This window comes from Heterodontus francisci, chromosome 3 (genome assembly GCF_036365525.1).
Source record: "Heterodontus francisci isolate sHetFra1 chromosome 3, sHetFra1.hap1, whole genome shotgun sequence".
NCBI classification, from domain to species: Eukaryota; Metazoa; Chordata; class Chondrichthyes; order Heterodontiformes; family Heterodontidae; genus Heterodontus; species Heterodontus francisci.
In genome coordinates, this window is record NC_090373.1 from 161,918,907 (window position 1) to 161,935,171 (window position 16,265).

Here is a 16,265-nt window from a genome sequence, read left to right on the forward strand (position 1 = left end):
AACACTAGAGTCATTTACCACATTGGAGGCAGCTATTTGGCCCATTGAGTCCATGTCAACTCTCTGCAGAGCAATCCAGACAGTCCCACTCCCCTGCTCAATCCCTGTGATCCTGCAAGTTTATTTCCTTGAAGTGCCAACACAAGAATTAGGAGCAGAAGTAGGCTATTCGGCCCCTCGAGCCTGCTCCACCATGCAATAAGATCATGGCCTCAAGACTTTCCTGTCTGCCTCCATAACTCTCGACTCCCTTGTCAGTCAAAAAGCTATCGAACTCAGCCTTGAATATATTCAATGACCCAGCCTCCACTGTTCTCTAGGGAAGAGAATTCCACGGACTAACGACCCTCTGAGAAAACAAGTTCTCCTCATCTCAAATTAGGAGACCCATAATTTTTAAACTGTGTCTCCTAGTTCTAGACTCCCCGAAAGAGGAAACAATCTCTCAGCATCCACCCTGTCAAGTCCCTTCAGGATCTGTTTCAATAAGATCACCTCTCATTCTTCTCAACCCCAATGGATACAGGCCCAACCTGCTCAACCTTTCCACATAAGCTAACCCCTTCATCCCAGGAATCAGTTGAGAGAACTTTCTCTGAACTGCTTCTAAAGCAATTATACCCTTTCTTAAGTAATGAGACCAAAACTGTACACAGTACTTCAGATGGTGTCTAACTAAGGCCCTGTACAGATGTAGCAACACTTCCCTAACTTTTATACGTGATTCCCCTTTCAATAAATGCCAACATTCCATTTGCCTTCCAAATCACTTGCTGTACCTGCATACTAACTTTTTGTGATTCATGTACCAGGACACCCAGATCCCTTTGTACCGTAGAGCTCTGCAGTCTCTCTCCATCTAAATGATATACTGCTATTCTGTTCTTCCTGCCAAAGTGGACAAGTTCACATTTTCCCACATTATACTGCATCTGTCAAATTTTTGCACACTCAATTAACCTATCTAAATCCCTGTGTAGACTCTACGTCTTCTTGACAGTTTACTTTCCTACCTATCTTTCTGTCATCAGCAAATTTTGCTACCCATATATCCGGTGCCTTCATCCTAGTCATTGATATAGATTGTAAATAGTTGAGGCCCCAGCACTGATCCCTGTGGTATTCCACTAGCAACAGCTTGCCAACCTGAAAATTATCCATTTATCCCTACTCTCTGCTTCCTGTTAGCTAACCAATCCTGTATCGATGCTAATATGTTACCCCCCACACCATAAGCTCTTATTTTGTGTAGTAACCTTTGATATGGGGGGAAGAAGGTTATCGGGGGGTAGGTGGAAATGTGGAGTAATCAGTTCAGCCATGAACTTATTGAATGGCGGAGCAGGATCGAATGGCCAAGTGGCCTACTCCTGCTCCTAATTTGTGTGTTCATATGTTCGCATGTGGCACCTTATTGAATGTCTTTTGGAAATTGAAGTACACCACATCTATAGGGTCCCCATTATCCACCCTGCTTGTTAACTTCCTCAAAGAACTCTAATAAGTTAGTCAAACATGATTTCCCCTTCCGAAAACCTGCCTGATGGTATTATGATTTTCTAAATATCCTGCTATTACCTCCTTAATAATAGATTCTAGCATTTTCCCTATGACAGATGTTAGGCAAACTGGCCTATAATTTCCTGCTTTCTGTCTCCCTCCTTTCTTGAATAGAGGTGTTACATTTGTGATTTTCCAATCTGCTGGGACCTTTCCAGTACCTCGGGAATTTTGGGAGATCACAACCAATGCATCCACTATCTCTACAGCCACTTCTTTTAAGACCCTAGAATACAGGCCATCAGTTCCAGGCGACTTGTCAGCCTTTAGTTCTAATAGTTTTCCCAGTACCTTTTCCCTAGTGATTGTGATTGTTTTAAGTTTCCTTCTCCCTTTCACCTCTTGATTTTCAAGTTATTCTTGGGAGATTTGCATATTCTACAGTGAAGACAGACACAAAACACCTGTTCAATACTTCCACCATTTCCTTGTTTCCCTTTACTAATTCCCCAGTTTCACTCTCCAAGGGATCAATGCTCATTTTAGTTACTCTTTTCCTTGTTAAATACTTGTGGAAACTCACTATCTGTTTTTATATTTCCAGCTAGCTTTTTCTCATACTCTTATTTCTCCCTCCTTTTTTTAGTCGTTCTTTGCTGTTTTCTAAAATCTGTCCAATCTTCTGACTTACCACTAATCTTCACAATATTGTACACTTTTTCTTTCAATTTGATACTATCCTTAACTTCCTTAGTTAGCAACGGATGGTGTGTCCTTCTCATAGTCTTTCTTCCCAAAAGAAAATATCTTTGTTGAGAATTATGAAATATCTCCTCAAATGTCTGCCACTGCTTCTCTAGTGTCCTACTTTTTAATCTATTTTCATAGTTCACTTTAGCCAACTCTGTCCTCATACCCTTATAATTGCCTTTATTTAAGTTAAAGACACTAGGCTTAAACCCACACTTCTCATCCTCAAACTGAAAGTGAAATTCGACCATGTTATGATAATGATAACATGATCCAATGTTAACCTACCCCATCAATATCCTTTTGAAATCATTTATTGTCTCCTCTTCCACCACCCTCGTGGGCAGCAAGTTCCAGCTCATTACCACTCGCCGCATAAAAATGTTCTTCACAGCCCATCTGCTGCAGAAAGCCTCATCTATGCTTTTGGCACCTCCAGATTTGACTGCTATGATGCTCTCCTGATCGACTTCCCATCCTCCAAAGTTCTCAGTGCTACCAAATCGTTGCTGCCAGTATCCTATCACAAACTAAGCACTCCCCACCCAACACCTCTGTACTTGTTTATCAAGCTCTTGAACCCAATACCTCAAATTTTAAAGGTGAGGCGGTGGTGTAGTGGTAATGTCATTGATCTAGTAGCCCAGAAGCCAGGCTAGTGCTCTGGAGACATGGGTTTGAATCCCACCATGACAGATGGTGAAATTTACATTCAATTATTAAATCTTGAATTTAAAAAAAGCTAGTCTAATGGTGACCATGAAACCATTGTCGATTGTTGTAAAAACTCATCTGGTTCACTAATGTCCTTTAGGGATGGAAATCTGCTGTCCTTACCTGGTCTGGCCTACGTGACCCTGGATCCACAGCAATGTGCCTGACTCTTAAATGCCCTCTGAGATGGCCTAACAAGCCACTCAGTTCATGGGCAATAAATGCTGGCCTAGCCAGTGACAGCCACATCCCATGAATGAATTTAAAAAAAAATTGTATCCTTGTGTTTAAATCCCTTCATGTCCTCACCTATCTCTGTAATCTTCCCCAGACCTACAGCCCTCTGAACTCTATGTTCCTCCAACTCTGGATCTTGCATACTCCACTTCCTTCACTCTGTAATTACCTGCTTTTGTGTCCAGACTCTACATATCTGTAATTCTTTCCCTATACCCCTCTGTCTCTACCTCCCTCTCTTCCTTTAAGACCTTCTTTAAAACCCAGCATTTTGATGGTTATTAAGGCACCTTTCTTCGCCTTCTTTGATTCTTGCCTGACCGTGCTTCTGTGAAGCGCTTTAGGACCTTTGGCTACATTAAAGAGTCTACATATCTGTAAGTTACAGTTGTTGTTCTGACCTCAGCCTGTTCTGCTGTCACTCTCATTCTTATTGTCTCAGTCAAGGGTTGCCAATGTGTCTGTGGTTTCCAACCGGCCCGCGAATCTTCTGTGATTGACAGCGGGCTGCTGAGGCTCGGCTTTGATTGACAGCTCTTATTAAAGTGTGCGTCAGGTGGGCGGGGGGGGAGATAGAAACGGAGGGAGGAGGAGAGAGAGAGAGAGAACAGACGGAGTGAAGAAAGGGAGAGAGAGATGGAGAAGGGGGGAGGGAGAAAGAGAGAGGCAGAGGAGGAGAGAGAGAGACAGACAGAGAAGGAGATGGGGGGAGAAAGAGGGAGGGGAAAAGAGACAGGGAGGCGAGAGACAGGGAGGTGAGTCAGGGGGAAGAGAGACGGGGGAAGAGAGAGATGGACGGTGGGAGAGACATGGGAGAGAGAGATGGGGGAAAAGAGACGGGGGGGGGAAAAAGAGACGGGGGGAAAAGAGACGGGGAGGAAAAAGAGACGGGGGGAGAGTGACGGGGGGAGAGTGAAGGGGGAGAGTGAAGGGGGGAGAGTGACGGGGGGGGGAAAGAGTGACGGGGGGGGAAAGTGACGGGGGGGGGAAAGTGACGGGGGGGGGGGAAGAGTGACGGGGGGGGGGAAGAGTGACGGGGGGGGGGGGGAAGAGTGACGGGGGGAAGAGGGACGGGGGTGAGAGAGATGGAGGGTGCGGGAGACATGGGGCAGAGAGACCAGGGTGGGGAGGGGGGGGGCGGAGAGAGAAAGAATAGATGGAGGGGGGAGAGAGAGAAAGAGAGACGGGGGGAGAGACGGATTGGGGGAGAGAGAGAGAGATATGGAGAGGGAGTGTGAGACGGAGGGCGAGCGAGAGAGACACAAATTGGGAGAGAGGGAAGGGGGAGGGAGACGGGGGAGAGAGAGCAACGGTGGGGGGAGAGAGAGAGGATCGGAGGGGGTAGAGAGAGACGGAGGGGGAGAGAGAGTGAGGAAATGTATACACCTGCCACTGAAACCAGGCAAAAACAATGGTGGTTCGCCCGCACAGAGGCTCATTTAAACAGCAGGGGTGGACCGTCCCCACCAATGATGTGGAGGGGGTGGGCTGTCCGTCCCCAGCAATGGTGCCAGCTGCCTGTGTGCTGATGCCATTTCTAAAGGGCATCGAGCCCTACCATTCAATTGAAATATTTAAAGCAAGGTTGTCCAACCTTTTCGGCTGGAGGGCCGCATTGCGATTTTTGCTTGGCTCAGGAGGCCAGTGAGCAAATTTCGAAAGATAAAGTCATTAAAAATTTATCTTACTAATAAAAACAACAACAAATGTGCATTTTTGTGAAGATGCTTAAATGAGAAAACTAATTTATTAACTTACTTTCTTGTCATTTAGTTCTTGTCACTATATTTCTTGTCACTGGCATTGTTTTTGTTTTAATAAGTAGTCAATCTCTGCTTGCACACTTGATGTAGTGATGCAGAGTATTCTGGATAGATGTCCACCTTTCAGGAGAGACCTTAATCTCTCTTCCCCCTCTTCCGCACTCAGTGTGTCCCGTTCTCCTTCCCTCCCCCCTCCCCTCTAGGACTAGGGGACACAGATTGAAAGTTTTGTGCAAAAGATGCAGGGGGAGTATAAGGAAGCACTTAATTATGCAGCGGATCGTAATGACTTGGAACTCGCTGCCCACAAGGATGGTGGAAGTGGAGACAATCAATGACATCAAAAGGAAGTTGGATGGCCACCTGAGAAAATTAGACTTGCAGGGCTATGGGGATTGAGCCAGGGAGTGGGACTGACTGACATCGGGAACAGCAGTTTCCCAATGGACTTGGGATTTTACGGCCGGCTTTTTAAAAAAAAGTCAGTCAGAACGTGCCAGAAAACCGAGTCTGTTGGGAAACGGCTGTTCCCAACGTCAGCAGTTGTCATCTGTGAAACTGACAACGATCGTTTTTTTAAAGACCGGACTTTTAAAAGAACTTTAAAAGAGTGTCCCACTCTCTGCAACTGTGTGAGAGTCGACAGCTGTCACCTGTGAAACTGACAGCGCAATAGTTTAAAAGCTGGACTGACAAAGAGAAATTTTTCATCTCCAGTAACGGTGAGGACGAGGAATGGCCCTGGGAACAGTTTACATCCGCGGGCTGGATGGAAACGTTTGGCGGGCCGAATGTTGGACAACCCTGATTTATAGGAACAGGGAATAAAAAATTTAAATCCATTTAAATTGCCCCTCTCCCCCCCCCCCCAGTAACCATAAAATCAATTACTTGCCCTCTCCCCCCCCCCCACAAAAACACTTCCCTTGCTCACCTGACTTTCCCCCTCCACCAAGTATATAAATTTTATACTATAACCCTTCCCACCATCTCCTACACCAATGATATGACTTTGAACTCACCACCCCCCCCCCCCCCCCCACCACATTGAGAAACTTACCTCCTCCGCCCTCCCCACCAATGTTCCGCCTCAGTTCCGCGGTCGGGGATCCGAAAGCAACAGTGTTGGCCACCGGCATGAATATCACATCAGGACAGACAGTGGGAACGTAAAGTAATTAATTCAGTGATTTAAATTTATTTTGAGATGTTAATGGCGGTTCTGTCACTGAGTGGCGGGGTGCCGCCACAAGGCCTCGCTACTGCCCGCAATATTGGGCCGGGCCCTCACGGCGTCGGGGTGTGTGGTGGCCCTCTCACGGAGGCATTTTCCAGTGCCCCCCCCCCCAACCGACCCCGAACTTCAGGGCGTCTGTAAAATTCAGCCAGGAAAGGGGGAGACAGAGACGGAACAGGGAAGGGGGAGACAGAGACGGAACAGGGAAGGGGGAGACAGAGACGGACGGAGGAGATACAGGAGGGAGACAGAAGGGAGAGACAGGGAGGGGGAGAGAGGGGAGAGACAGAGTGGGGTAGAGAGAGAGAGACGGGGGGGGTGGGGGGAAGAGGGGGTGTTAGATCACGATCACTTCAGACAGATGGATATCTGTCTGAATTCTCCACATTGCTACTTCAAATGTGTGGGCTGACATAGACTACTTGTGCAAGCAAAATCAATGCCAGGTATATCACTAAATAGGGAGAAATGTGTTTTTATCAGACTCTGTTTTGATGGCATTAGAATGGCTATACATTTAATATACAGATTAATTGCCCCCATGTCCATGGCTGAGTCAATAATTTTGTCAAATATCTGTGGTGCAATGTCGGTCGGTGCTGATCCCAGTCTCAGTGTTCCATCCTGGTTAATACTATTATTGCATTGTCTACTCCACTCCATTGTTCCTTACACTTGGAACACATTTGGGGTTCAAGGTGATGAATGTGACTGACAATATTTTTTGATATTTTAGCAGTGTACCCTGATGTCATTATATGGCAGTACACAACTATTAGCTTTATTTATCATGCATTGTCAGTTCCTTTTTCTTGATCTTCCCTCAATTCAGAAAAAAAGCAAACATTTCATAAGTAACCATTCTGACAAGGGAGAGTAATTCATCCCCAGTAGATGAAACATTAGTGTCAGTAAGTGCTTTTCTCTGTATTTTTAGTCAATTGCCCATTTTCCTACTGAAAAGGTGACATTCCCTCGTTTCATAAGAGTAAATGCTCTGTTTAAGAATTGTCACACCATGCCTACTAGACAACAACACTCTGCAGACTGCTATCATTAAGTCTGAGATTAGCTATTATTTTATTGACCCAAGATTGGTCACGTTCCTTAAGTTGGATGACAAGCTTAACTTTCCACTGTCATTGAAAAGTTCATTGCTTTATGGGTGGTGTGGGGATGTTCAGCCGCTGCTGTGTAAACTCTTTGCTTGTTAAGAGTTTCAGGATCAACATCAAGGACCACATTGTGGATTTCCATTCAATTTAATGAAAGCAAGCAGAAGGTGGCCTTGCTGTGACCTGAATAGGTCTTTTCTAACAAGACCCTTTGATGTGGCTGGCATCTTATTGACCTTTATCTCATTAGGAAATCAATTCCGTTTGCCCTTGTAGGAAGGAGGTCATCTAAAGTTTTATTTAAATTGTTTATTTAATATTCTGTTGAAGTAGTTCATTTTTCACATTCTGTCAGTCACTACAACATCACAGTCTCAACACTTGCCAGCAGGCCATAAAAATAAATCTCTCAGTTTATTAATTTTTGACTATCAGATGACAGATGGCAGCCGAGTAATACATAAAATGCAAGAACAAAGCTCAAGGTTGTTTGCAGGAGGACCTGGACATTGAATTAGACTGAAACTCACTGCCAGCTAATTACTATTCATTACAAACCAGACATATTTTTAAATAAACTATATGTGTTCACTTACCATAATATGGCAGGCAGGTTGAGCATTCTTTCTCAAAAGGTGGTGGAAGCAGAGTCTTTGAATATTTTTAAGGCAGAGGTAGATAGATTCTTGATAAGCAAGGGGGTGGAAGGTTATCGGGGGTTGGTGGAAATGTGGAGTAATCAGTTCAGCCATGAACTTATTGAATGGCGGAGCAGGCTCGAAGGGCCGAGTGGCCTACTCCTGCTCCTAATTCGTATGTTCGTATGTAAAACATGGCACCTCTGACTGCAGCAGTACTGCTCTGAATTGCCAACATAGATTATGTCCTTAAATCCTAGGGTGTGGTTTAAATCAAAACGCGAGAGTGCTGCCACTGAGTGAAGGGAACAGGGTGCTAATAATTTTTAGTGTTCATTAGCAGTTCAAAACTGGACATCCATGAGGCACTGTGGGTCATCAGCAGCAGCATAATTGTATTCAACCACAACCTGTAACCTCAAGGACCAGGATATCCCTCACTTTATCACTACCATTAAGCTAGGGGAGCAACCCTAGTTCAATGAGGAGTGTAGGAAAGCATGCCAGGAGCAGCACCAGGCATACTTAAAAATGGGGAGCCAACCTGGTGAAGCTACAGCACAGATGTACATACATGCTAAACAGCGGAAGCAGCATGTTATAGACCGATCTCACAACCAATGGATCAGATTAAAGCTTTGCAGTTCTGCCACATCCACTCGTGAATAGTGGGGGACAATTAAACAACTAATTGAAGGAGAAAGCTTCACAAACATCCCCATCCTCAATGATGGGGGAGTCCAGCATGTCAGTGCAAAAGACAAGGGTGAAGTATTTGCAACTATCTTCAGCCAGAAGTGCTGAGTGGATGATCCAACTCAGCCTCCTCCTAAGGTTTCCACCATCACAGATGCCAGTCTTCAGACAATTTGATTCTCTCCACGTGATATCAAGAAATTGCTGAAAGCACTGGAAACTGCAAAGGCTATGGGCCCTGACAAATCCCAGCTGCAGCACTGAAGTCTTGTGCTCCAGAACCAGCCGTGCACTTAGCCAAGCTGTTACACTACAGTCATAACACTGGCATCTACACGACAATGTGGAAAATTGCCCAATCCACAAAAATCAGGACAAATCCAAACTGGCCAACTACTGTCTCCATCAGTCTACTCTCAATCATCAGCAAAGTAATGGAAGTCATCGATAGTGCTATTAAGCACCACTTACTCAACAACAACTTGTTTACCGATCTTTGTTTGGGTTACGCCAGGGCCACTCAGCTCCTGACCTCATTACAGCCTTGGTCCAAACATCAACAAAAAAGCTGAATTCCAGAGGTGAGGTGAGAGTGACTGCCCTCGACATCAAGGCAGCATTTGCCCTAGTATAGCAAAATTGAAGTCAATGGGAATCGGGAGGATATTCTCCACTGGTTGGAGTCATACTTAGCACAAAGAAGAATGTTGTGGTTGTTGGAAGCCAATCATCTCAGCCCCAGGACATCTGTCCATCCTCATCCTGGGGGTTACCATGGATGGAATAGCCATATTAATACTGTAGCTGTAAGAGCAGGTCAGAGGCTGGGAATTCTGCGGCCAGTAACTCACCTCCTGACTCCCCAAAGCCTGTCCATCAGGTGTGTGATGGAATATTCCCCACTTGCCTGAATGAGTGCTGCTCCAACAACACTCAAGAAGCTCTCCACCATCCAAGACAAAGCAGCCCACTTGATCAACACCCCATCCACCACCTTAAACATTCACTCCCTCCACCACCAGCACACAATGGTAGCGGTGAGTACTATCTACATGACACACTGCAGCAACTCACCATGCCTCCTTCGATAGCACCTTCCAAAGTCGCAACCTCTACCGCCCAGAAGAACAGGGCTACAGATGCATAAGAACACCACCACCGGTAAATTCTCCTCGAAGTCACACAGCATCCTGACTTGGAACTATATCGTTGTTCCTTCACTGTCACTGGGACAAAATCCTGGAACTCCCTTCCTAATGTCACTGTACCTACACCATATGGATTGCAGCAGTTCAAGAAGGCAACTCACCACCACCTTCTCAAGGGCAATTAGGAATGGGCAATAAATACTAGACATGTCAGAGATGCTCACATCCCAAGAATGTATAAAAATTGCATTTTTATATTAATAATTTTAGGAAGAACATCATTTGACATATATACATGCTAAAATGTTTATGGATTAAATTTTTACTCTTTAAAGTAGAACCAGAGAAATTTCTGCATCTGGTTGTACTCTGCTGTCAGGAATCTCTTAGTATTTATAGATTACATCTCCTTTAAAACAAACCAACCTTTAAATAACAGAAAGAAAACATTTTAATCACCTCTGCTGCACATTTTGCCTGGCAAAATGTTGGATCTGTAATGCAGCCGACTACTTCAAACTGTAAACATGGAGCCGGAGCCATGCTGAAGGGAGAAACTGTAAACAGACATGCAGTTTCCATGGAGAAGGTCAAAGTCCTGAACAGAGAAAACTTCCAGCAACAGGAATAGGACAAGCTAGTTTCAAACTGACTACAGGAGAGCTAATATTTCAGGAAGACAGAGTTGTGTTGAAAGGAAGATTCAACACAAAAACTTACAAACATTCTAACTATTTAGGATTAAAGGGCATACCGTTAAAAAGAATCAACTAGAGGCCGAGGACTACTGGGTATTTGTGGATAATACAGCCAGCTGCCATTTGATGATCATATTCTGGGCTTTACCACTCCTTTTCAAATAAAAAATAATGGGAAGGATCGTATAAATTTTACAACTTGTGCTAAGTATGTGTGCTGGAAGAAAATATTTTAAAAAAACAAGAAAACTTTATATAAGAAAAGCAAGAGCATTCTTTTGAAACAAAAATGAAAAAAAAAGCTGTCTTGATTTAATAAATTATTTTTCAATACACATCCATTAGAATTTTAAAAATCTAATTACTTTCAATAAGCTCAGGCAAGTCAGTTCCAACAACTACCATGCTATTCACAAAGTGAAATCAAGAGGATATTGGATGTAGTAGGAGAAAAGCCAGAAATGACTGGCTTGGTGAGGTGAAAATGGGGCAGTTTCCATTCCAGATGGTTATTTAGTGGTGCCTGCTAAAAAACATATTCATATGGATGTTGGAGAGAGAAGAATCAGGCTTGTCTGTAATTCCCTCCATAGCCAGCCAGATTTGCTTCTATGGTTCACAAATGAGTAATAACATTTGAATTGTAGAATTTTACAGCACAGGAGAGGCTGCTTAATCCACAGACCATATGTCACCTCTCGGTAATCTACTTGGTGATGTTTCTCTGCCCTTTCTCCATGTCCTTCTCATTTTGTCCTTTAACCACTTCCGTTTCAAAGTCTATTATGGATTCTGCTTCCACTGCTGCTTCTGTTTGGGCATTTCATGTGTAACACCGACAAAGATGACTAAAAGAAGATTCTCCTTCCTTCCTCATTTCAATGAGGTCCCAGAAGACAACTGGCCTAACAGAATTCACATGATAATTATGGATGAGTAAAAGATCCATTTGCTCCATGTTAATTCATCCATATAGAAGGATCCTACAACTTCTCAGTGCTGCATTTAATTGTTAAATTATTCCAGAGCTTTTACTGCTGATAATTCAATGAAATAGTGCCCCCATCCTAGTTTCACAGTTTAATTTGAAGTATTTTTCTGATTTTACTTTTCCAAACCATTAACTATCAACTGAAGTATTGCGTCCAGTTTTGGTCACTACACTTTAGGAAGAATGTGAGTGAGGGTTCTTGAAAGGGTGCAGAAGAGATTTACCAAAATGGTTCCAGGGATGGGGGATTTTAGTTACAAGGTTAGGTTGGAAAAGTTGGGGTTTGTATTCCCTGGCGCAAAGGAGATTGAGGGGAGATTTGACAGAGGGGTACAATATTATCACAGGCTTAGATAAGGTAAACAAGGAAAAACTGTTCCCATTAACTGATGGTACAAGGACTAAGGGACACAGATCGAAGGTATTGGGCAAGAGATGCAGGGGAATGTGAGTAAGTACTTTTTTTTTATGCAGCAGGTGGTAATGACCTGGAACTCATTGCCCACGAGGGTGGCGGAAGCAGAGACAATCAATGATTCCTGAAGGAAATTGGATGGGCATATGAAGGAAAAAAGCTTGCCAGGGCTATGGGGATCGAATGGAGTATCAATGGGGGAGTCCAGCACATCAGTGCAAAAGATAAGGCTGAAGCATTTGCAACAATCTTCAGGCAGAAGTGCCAAGTTGATGATCCAAATCAGTATTCTCCTGAAATCCCCAGCATGAACAATGCCAGTCTTCAGCCAATTCAATACACTCCGCATGATATCAAGAAACGACTGAAGGCACTGGAGACTGCAAAGGCTATGGGCCCTGACAATATTCCAGAACTTGCCACGCCCCTAGCCAAGCAGTTCCAGTACAGCTACAAAACTGGCATCTAACCAGCAGTGTGGAAAATTGCCCATGTATATCCTATACTCAAAAAGCAGGATACAGTCAATCCAGCCAATTACCACCCCATCAGTCTACTCTCCATCATCAGTAAAGTGATGGAAGGTGTCGTTGACAGTGCTATCAAGCAGCACTTGCTTAGCAATAGCCTGCTCAGTGACGCTCAGTTTGGGTTCCATCAGGGCCACTCAGCTCCTGACCTCATTACAGCCTTGGTTCAAACATGGTCAAAAGAGCTGCACTCCAGAGGTGAGGTAAGTGACTGCCCTTGACATCAGGGCAGCATTTGACTGAGTATGGCATCAAGGAGCCCTAGCAAAACTGGACTCAATGGGAATCAGGGGAAAACTCTTCATTGGTTGGAGTCGTACCTAGCGCAAAGGAAGATGGTTGTAGTTGTTGGAGGTTAATCATCTCAGCTCCAGTACATCACTGCAGGAGTTCCTCAGGGTAGTGTCCTAGGCCCAACCATCTTCAGCTGTTTCATCAATGACCTCCCTTCAATCATAAGGTCAAAAGTGGGGATGTTCGCTGATGATTGCACAATGTTCAGCACCATTTGCGACTCCTCTATTACTGAAGCAGTCTATGTAGAAATGCAGCAATATCTGGACAATATCCAGGCTTGGGCTGATAAGTGGCAAGTAACATTCGCACCACACAAGTGCCAGGCAATGACTATCTCAAACAAAAGAGAATCTATGCATCTCCCCTTGACAGTCAATGGCATTATGATCACTGAATCTACCACTATCAACATCCTGGGGGGTTACCATTGACCAGAAACTGAACTGGAGTAGCCATGTAAAAACTGTGGCTACAAGAGCAGGTTTGAGGCTAAGAATCCTGCGGCAAGTAACTCACCTCCTGACTCCCCAAAACCTGTCCACCATCTACAAGGCACAAGTCAGGAGTGTGATGGAATACTCTCCACTTGCCTGGATGGGTGCAGCTCTAACAACACTCAAGAAGCTCGACACCATCCAGGACAAAGCAGCGCGCTTGATTGGCATCCCATCCACAAGCATTCACTCTCTCACCACTGACACACAGTGGCAGCAGTGTGTACCATCTACAAGATGCGCTGCAGCAATGCACTAAGGCTCCTTAGACAGCACCTTCCAAACCCACGACCTCTACCACCTAGAAGGACAAGGGCAGCAGATGCATGGGAACACCACCACCTGCAAGTTCCCTTCCAAGCCACTGACTTGCAACTATATCACTGTTCCTTCACTGTCGCTGGGTCAAAATCATGGACCTCCCTTTCAGACAGCACTGTGGGTGTACCTACCCCATACGTTACAGGATCTTGCCAGTTGATTCACTTCTCCTGGGATCAATCCAAAGTGTACCACAGCTCTTAGGAATTCACTACGATTTCCTTCATATCTCACTCTGTCTTGGGCATCTCATGTCCTTACTCAAAACAAACACCCCTGGTTCCCGATGGCCTCTTTGCTCCTGAGTCCAGCTGCTTTCAAAGCCAACAACTTTCCAAAAGCCATTTGCTTTCTCTGTGACCAACAGCCTGTCTGAAGCCAACCACTTGTCTATCACCAAGCACCCAGATCAAAAACACCAATAGGCACCCCCTGCATTATCCATCTCCAAAGCAATATAGTACACGTAGGATGTCCCAGATAGGAATTTAAACAAATTATTTTCAAGTCCAAATCTTCTCTTTGTTCTGGGAAATCATATGAATAATTTAAACCCCTGATGGAGGCAGCTACAGACACTCTGTCTCCATCAAGAAGTCAGAGAAGTTTCCATTGTTTAGGGTTCTTCACACTTCCCATTATGATCTTACTAAATGGGCCACCCTTTGATTTGTCACCACCCTAGGGTTGTTTGCCAGTTTCTCAAACAAGGTGTTTTCATTTATATAATAAAAGCAAAATACTGCAGATGCTGGAAATCTGAAATAAAAACAAGAAACGCTGGAAATACTCAACAGGTCTGGCAGCATATGTGGAGAGAGAAGCAGAGTTAACGTTTCAGGTCAGTGACCTTACATCAGGTGTTTTCATTTGTCTTGCATTAAAAAAAATTAAATTCCCAAATTAAAAGTTACCTCTGGAAAATTAATACAAACCATGAACCAGGTGATTGTAACAATATGAGTCAGAAGAAGTTGTGATTTACTGCACAATATCCCCCTCCAATCCATTTGCTTTAGTTTTCCACTCAATTCTTTGAATTTAGACTTGTTGAAGTTGTATACCCGACTCCTAGTCTTTGGTATATCTGGATCCTACACTGTTAAATTTGACAATTCTGTGCGTGATATGACTTCCATTTCTTGTATACTGTTCGTGTCATTTATGAATCAGATCAAGATGAGCACTGGCTCTTGTGGCTATTTTATATATCAACTCATGAAGCAGTTACATACATTACATTTCACAGCTCTTACGTTAAGCACTGAACCTCCACATTCTTCCCAAAGCTTGGCAGAGTGGGGATCTCGCTTAGCAGAATATTTGCTGCTTTTCTCCCAAGCTTGCTGTTATCCTAGTGCAATATGAATAGCTCATGATGGAGACTGTCAACCATCACTATACTTAGTGATTTAATTGCACCCTAGAAAAGAGTCTACATCCATAACTCAGATGGGAAGGACAAAAAGAGGAAATAGATCTATTCAAAAATATTGTTTACAATGACTAATTTGTACATCAAATTTTAACTTTGCTTATAAGATCTTTATTCTCAATAAGGGAAGAATGTTTACCTCCAAACTATTATATATAACGTAAAAATAGGCAATCACAGAATACTGCCTTTTTACCTCTGGGACTTGGCTTCAAATTTACTCTGCACTGATGGGGTGAAAAATAATTTATTCTTAAATCCCTTGCAGTTGTGGTTCTGCTATTTGAAATAAAAATCTGCATGAGTATTCTACAAATAGGTGCAGGAAACAATAAATATGTCACTCACCTTTCCTGAGGATATTCACTGACCACTTTAAACCTATTTTAAAAATCTACAGTAAAATGGCTGATTCCATTTTAATTATCATGATCTTAGAGGAAAAAAATACCCATGATCAAACTGTATTTTGGGTGGAATGGTTGAAGAATTAATGGCTGAATCCATTGATCTTTTTGGACAGTGCAATAAGATGGTTAACATCCAAATGGACAGACAAAATGGGAACTCAGTTTAACAACCTGGAGTTGGAGGCACCCTCTGAAATAGAGCACTCCTTCGGTGCTTTGAATAATATATTTCAGTGGGCTGAAAATGGTTGGCATCCTTTCATCTATGAAAGATGATGGACATGCAGCCATCAATCCATTTAGGTGGGAGTCTTCTCTTGATGCACCCTTGCTGCTGGCTGTGAAGGCCAATCCTTGAGAGACAGGTTCTACCACAAGTGCTGCACATGAAGCTGTCAAGTGACGCTGAGTTGTTGTTTTTGACATTGGCGCCTGTTGCCAAGCTGCTGTAGCAACTGGTCATTGTGGTAGTGCACACCAGTCCACAGGATGTGTTGCCATTTCCCTCTTTCATCAGCTAATGACTCCCAGGTGCGATAGTCAACAGTTAGGGCCTTCATATCAAGCTTACACACATCCTTGAAGCAGAGCTTTGGGCACTTCACTGGTTGTTTGGCCCCGGCTACCTCACCATACAGAAGGCCCTTGGCTATGCGACAGTGTTCCATCCTGCGAACGTGTCCAATCTATGCAAGTCCTCTCTGTTTGATTGGTGCCAACACATTTGGGAGCTCTGCCTTTGAGAGGACTGCTGCATTTTTGATTTTGCCCTGCCAGGATATATCCATAATGCGCTGCAGACAGCTAAGATGGAAATTATTGAGCTTCTTTTCTTCGTAGCCTTAAGTTGCCCATGTTTCACATCCATACAGTAAA

At 43.9% G+C, this 16,265-nt stretch overlaps 1 protein-coding gene across 1 annotated transcript in view; it reads right to left on the bottom strand.

Annotated features, from left to right (window-relative positions):
* Positions 1–10,341, bottom strand: part of ppil6 (peptidylprolyl isomerase (cyclophilin)-like 6) — a 51,002-nt gene extending 40,661 nt beyond the window's left edge. The window contains exon 1 of the mRNA XM_068019295.1: positions 10,258–10,341. Within this exon, the coding sequence (XP_067875396.1) occupies positions 10,258–10,341 (84 nt within the window). The remainder of the gene's footprint in view (positions 1–10,257) is intronic.
* Between the last annotated feature and the right edge of the window lie 5,924 nt (positions 10,342–16,265).